Here is a 5,748-nt window from a genome sequence, read left to right on the forward strand (position 1 = left end):
ATTTTTGGTCCCAGGCGTCGGGGAGTGCGGGGAGTGGTGCATTAGTGCGGCCCGCCGGTCCTTCCAGCCGGTCCTTCCAGCCGAGGGTCCCTGCACACAGCGAGCGCCCTGTTAAGGCTGAACAGAGGTTAAGACAGGCTCTGGGGGTCGCTGTCCTTGCTACTCGCAGCTTGGAGATCGCGGTCGGTCAACACTCGACCCAGATCTTAGCTCTTCCCGTGGTCTTTGTCCCACCCTGCCCTGTGTTACAGTTTTGTGGCAGGGCGCTGGCTCTGTTGTATCCTTGGTTCCCCTGATGGCACCTGGCTTGGTGCCCCGCGTGGGATCGGAGCGGGGGCGCAGTCAGCAGTGCGCGGAGGAATCTTGAAAACGGGGCTCGGGGCCGGGCAGAGAGAGAAGTCTGTGAATTTCTGAAAACTGGGTTCTTACAGGTTTAAGAATGTTCCACTTATTTGGGGGCCCATTTTCTCTTCAGCAAAACCTAAAGTCAGTCTTGCAGAGTTGGGAGGATGCCCAAAGCTAAGGATAAAATGACCCTTTTTTTCTTGGTCGCTAGAATGTTCCCGAAGTGACACTGCCTGTAGTTTTGAAACGGATGTGGTCTTGGATGTTGTGGTAGGTCATCAGTTCTGAATCTTCGCAGGGAGCTCGGACAGCCCTGTCCTGCCAAGAACCAGACAGATTAGTGAATAGAAGACCCCAACTTGGACGTGTTTCCGTCCAGCCCGGGGAGGGGTCTCTCCTGGTCAAGCCCAGGCAGAAGGAAAGGCGCGCCCCGGCCGAGGTGGGAGCGACCGCTTCCTCCGTGTGCCGCGGCCTCCCGAGCCGGGCAGGCTGGCGTGTCTCGCGCTGCGAGAGCCCCTCCTTCGCTTCCCGCCGCCGCCCCTAGGGGCGCTCCCGGGGGCCGCGGTCCCTGCGCGGGGCCGGTGCAGTGAGGGGGGCGGCGGGGGGCGGGCAGCGTGGTTCTGTGGTGGGACGGGGTGGAGAGAGATGGAACTTAGAATTTACATTTGCAACTGTGTTGATTGACAGATGACCAAGAAAATTAAAAAACTGGAAAAAGAAACAATAATATGGCGCACCAAATGGGAAAACAATAACAAAGCGCTTCTGCAAATGGCTGAGGAGGTGAGGTGGTTTCCCACGACTAAGGTGTGTTCGTCGTCACGGGACGGATGGAGCTGCCGCCCCACACAGGGCAGGGCCGCGCGGCGACACCGCTGCCAGAGTTGAGGGCTCTGGTCGGAGCCGGGGCGCGGACGGCTGCGCGGTCAGCCAGTGTCCTCGGGGCTCGCGGAGCGGGGGCGGCCGTCGAGCGGCGGGGTGTCGCGGGCCTGCAGCCTGTGAAGACCGGGGTCGAGGGGTCCACGCGGTCTGATGGCCGAGTTCCGGGGCGGTTTGCAAGAATCCGGGTGGGGCGGCCGCCGCCGCCGCGGGGCCCACCTCCGGCGATGCCGAGACCGGCCCCGCTGCCTGCCTTCCTGCTTGGACGGAGGCTTCGGAAAAGGCGGCAGAGGAGGGTTTTTGCCGGCCCAGACGTGTCGTGTGCACTCAGTTTCCCGGCTTGAATCTCGCTCTCACCTCAATGGTAGAACAAGAGAAATCTATGTGGAAAAGAATCCTTTTCTGTGTTTAATCAGGCCCTTAAGTTTCTGATCTTTAGCTTTGTGATGAGTATCTTGAAATTTCCTTAGTAGTTGATCAATACCAAATGCTTTTAAAAGGGCATTTCGGTTATTTCTTAGGCCCCCCGGGCCAGTGGCGAACCGTGGGGAACCGTTAAGTCCCACCTGGTGCGCGTAGACGGGCGGAGCAGCCGCTTCCGCTCGGGTGCGCGGGGAGGAGACCGAACGCCTCCGAGACGTGATTGAACAGGTGGTTTCCAGGGCGGCTCAGGTTAATTTGTGTCCCGTGAACGGACTCGTGTTCAGCGAGGTTACGTAAGCCCTCTTTTTCCCTTCCAGAAAACTGTCCGTGATAAAGAGTACAAGGCCTTCCAGATCAAACTGGACCGGTTAGAGAAGCTGTGCCGGGCGCTCCAGACGGAGCGGAACGAGCTCAACGAGAGGGTGGAGGTCTTGAAGGAGCAGGTCTCCGGGAGAGCTGCGGGCGAGGATCCGGCGCTGCCCGCCACGCAGCCCTGCCCTGGCCCCGAGGCCCCCAAGGAGCTGAACACTGCTTCTAGAAGCGCCCCGGGGGGCCCCCTGGACGCCGTCCCCAGGCCCGCGAAGGAGAAACCGGCCGTGTCTGCAGGTGCCGCGCCGGGCATCGAGTCTGTTGACTGAAAGGAAGTATGATCACTGTATCGAGAGCTCTATTTTGTGTATAACTTTCTGTTAGTAGTAACTATTGGTTTTGTGGTGAAAATTTTCTTACTTTTTCTACCATATCTGTATTTTCTTAGAACTACTGGACTTACGTGGTACAGGAGGCTGCTTAGCAGTTTTGAATAGTTTTCCTCTATACATTTTCCTCAGCCGTGTTGCACATCTGCCTCATTTCCCTTCCATGGAATGCATGTGACCATCACCTTGTCCTATTTTCCCTGTTCCTTGGACAGAATTACTCAAATTTCACTCGAGATAGGGCCGATCCTCACAAGGGAACTTTGTTCTGATAATGGTTCCCTGATGTGAAAACAATATTGATTCAAACATCCCGCTCCTCCATTCATATAACTCAAAAAAAAAAAAAAAGATGATTTAGTTTTATCTAATAGCCCACTTTAATGCCAAGTAAAAATAAACTAGGGTTGGGCCAGAAATAAGCATAGCATCTTTGATTCAAATTAGCTTTTTGATAATATTTATATCCAGTTGACATGGCTGCAAGCCTTGAATACTCCGTTGCGGCAGATGTACATGAAGGTGTCACTTTTACAGTAGTAGATATAGACCAATCATTGGACAAACAAAACGGGCTTAATGTTTGTGACTAAGAACAATCCTCCTGCTTTGGTTTCAGGTTAGAACTAGAATCCATGTTTGAGCTCGGACCACCTAGATGTTCACTCTGGAGTATGGCGGCTTGTTTGCTTTCAGTTCGGGATTTGGGTACGCATGCTCCCCTTCCCGCAGAAGGCAGCCATCGGTAGTTGTCATTTTAAGACAATGAGGGTTAAGTTCATGTGTAGCTTTCATCAAGCAATAGTCCCTCCGCTACCGTGCTGCCCTCCTAGCTACTTGAAATTTGGTGTTCAACTGTTTGCGAATCCCACCAGCGAAGTTCTCCAGATTTTTAAAAAGGTTAATTTGAATTGCGGATCATGCTAACTGAAATGGGTTTTATTTCTAAAACACAAAGACTGGAACCCACACTTTTAACTGTGGGAAGACTTGGCAGAGAGTTTTTAGTAGTCAAGATCGATGATGCTTTTGGTCTGGTTCTCAACCCTTTTCTTAATTACTATTTTTTAAGAAAAAAGCCAGTAGTAGGATCAAGGGGGAACTTTCCATATGAAGCACGTCACTTCTCAATTAGTTTTCTTTGTTCTTAAGGATGTTGAATATGGCTGAGATAGGCAAATAAGTCAGGTTGTACCACGCAAGCTTGGACTTTGTCCCTGATAAAATTTGCATTGAAATCATTTATGAAATAGGCTCTACTAGAATTGATATTACCACATTCCACAGAGCAAAACTATCAAACTGACACTGAAATTGCTCACTGGACTAAATCAAAGTCCGTTCTGTCCAGTTAAAAGGGTTTTCTCTTTAAAAGTGTCTCTGTAAAGTCCTGTCCTATTCATGGTCTAAAGTGGGTTGAATGAATTGAAAGTTGTCTCACAGAAGCTTCCGCCACCATTGGTCATAGGAATCAAGGGGCCAGAGAGTGGAGAGAAAGAAAACCAGAGCCGGTTCTCTCATGACTGTCAAAGATGAGTCGGAAGCTAAAAACAAATATCCCCTCCTCCGACGGCCTCGTATAAATACTCCTTTCCGCTACTAGATGAAATGTTGGACTCCTTTCCCCTAGAGGAATGAAGGTATTTATCAGAAATATAATCTACTTTACAATTAGTACTAATGATCCTATTTCACAAGAACTCTGCTGGATGTACAGCTCTTACTGCTGAAGCCATTCGTGTAGCCCACCACGGCTCTTTGTGGTGCTTGTCCTGTGTGGAAGATGTAATTCTCGGACGCGTTGCCTATTCTCAAGGGCTTTCTAAAGCGATGTGATTGGAACAGTCCTTGGCCTGCTGCTTTCGGCTTTGACTATGTATCTGTAGCTAGATGCGGTCATGGTAAAGGAGGTCGATTGTTTGGGATGCGTGAGGGGTCCTTTCGGAATCCTTCCTGCCATCACCCTGTGACTACAAACAGGCCCCTCTGCAGACACCCTCCTCAAGCGATCACCTCACCAGCCCAGTGTTGTGGCTTTGTAGCACGCCCTGTGTCCACCGTGTTCTAGAACACTGTCCTGCTGTTAGGCTGGTCCAGAAAAGGTTTAAATGTCACATTCACTTCAGCTGCATCTGTCGCACCGTCATGGGATCTTGCTGTGTGTTACTCGTAGTGGCCATAGACTCCGAGGAGTAGAGAATACTTGGGTCTTGGATCATGGACCATTTCACCCTCAGACTTGTTAGGAGTACATTTCTTGGTCTTGAAACCAGTGTTTTTTAGTTACGTATGCAACTGCCTTTATTACACCTGGTTATCACAATCCAATTCTCAGGTGTTGCAGAAAAATCTACCTCTTTCAGACTGTAGATGGAAATAACTGTGAAAAACAAAAGATGCAGAGATCTTCTAGTTTGTGCTAAACACACGGCTTTATTTTTACAGCCCACGTCTTTCATGAGGATACGAATTGTTCAGAGGCAGTCTTGTTTTGCTTTTCAAAGACATTTTGTAGAGATTTTTCACTAATGTGAATCTGATTTTATCTACGCGATTCTGTATAGATTAAGTAAATATGTATGATAAATTTGACAGCGTCTGTGTCTCCTTCCGTCGCCCACGCGACCTCACCTGTCGAGCCACCGCAAGGACTGGGGCACACGGTTGGGTTCTCAGGCCTTACCAAGGGCGGAGCACCAGCTCACCCTGGGACTGGGTGGCAGAGGACTCCTTTTACGTAGCCAGACCTCTGTGCGTACTTTTTTGGGTATTTTTTGCACCTTTAGGGGGGAAAAAAAAAAAGGACCCTAAAAAAATCCTATAGTTTAGCTGCTGTCAAACTGTTTAAAAAAAAAAAAAGGAAAAAAAAAACCAACCCTGCATTTCCACAGGTCTTAGCTGCTCCCAGCACATTTCAGGGTGCACCTATGTGAGTAGCAAGAGAATTCGGTATATTATAGAGGCATATAGGGAACGATTTAATTTGAAGATGAACAAAAAGTATTTAAGCACATTAGCTTTAAAGTTGGCTGGCCCCGCTTACATTTGACTGTAATTATTTTAGACTTAATAGGCTACAAGGTCGTTGTTGTCGATTTTTGATCTGTTAAAATTAAAAACCATCACGCTGGCAGCTCCTGCAAAACAGGCTGAGGGGCCAACCTGGTATATCCCCTTGGCTGAGCCCTGCTGTATAAGCGAGCAAGCTTTCTTGGGGGGAGGGGTAGAAGTTACAGTAGGTCCGTGTCTACAAGTCTAACCTTCCCCGATCTTTGGATCAGGACACTCACGTATCCTGCAAAGTAATTCCGCACACACACGTACCAGCTTTCTCACAGGAAGGGACGCACACGGACAACACATTCATACTCTCCTACCCGGGTTCTAAGAAAACAAAACCAAA

The 5,748-nt window shown here is 49.6% G+C and overlaps 1 protein-coding gene across 2 annotated transcripts in view; it reads left to right on the forward strand.

Annotated features, from left to right (window-relative positions):
* TXLNG (taxilin gamma) overlaps window positions 1–2,842 on the forward strand; it is a 56,805-nt gene extending 53,963 nt beyond the window's left edge. For both annotated transcript variants that reach the window (XM_032840822.1, XM_032840825.1), the window contains 2 exons: window positions 1,033–1,128; window positions 1,965–2,842. In XM_032840822.1, the coding sequence (XP_032696713.1) occupies window positions 1,033–1,128; window positions 1,965–2,285 (417 nt within the window). In that variant the 3' untranslated portion in view covers window positions 2,286–2,842. The remainder of the gene's footprint in view (window positions 1–1,032; window positions 1,129–1,964) is intronic.
* The last annotated feature ends 2,906 nt before the right edge of the window (window positions 2,843–5,748 follow it).

Source organism: Lontra canadensis, unplaced genomic scaffold, assembly GCF_010015895.1.
Source record: "Lontra canadensis isolate GAN:19392208 unplaced genomic scaffold, GSC_riverotter_1.0 scaffold116, whole genome shotgun sequence".
Lineage (NCBI taxonomy): Eukaryota > Metazoa > Chordata > Mammalia > Carnivora > Mustelidae > Lontra > Lontra canadensis.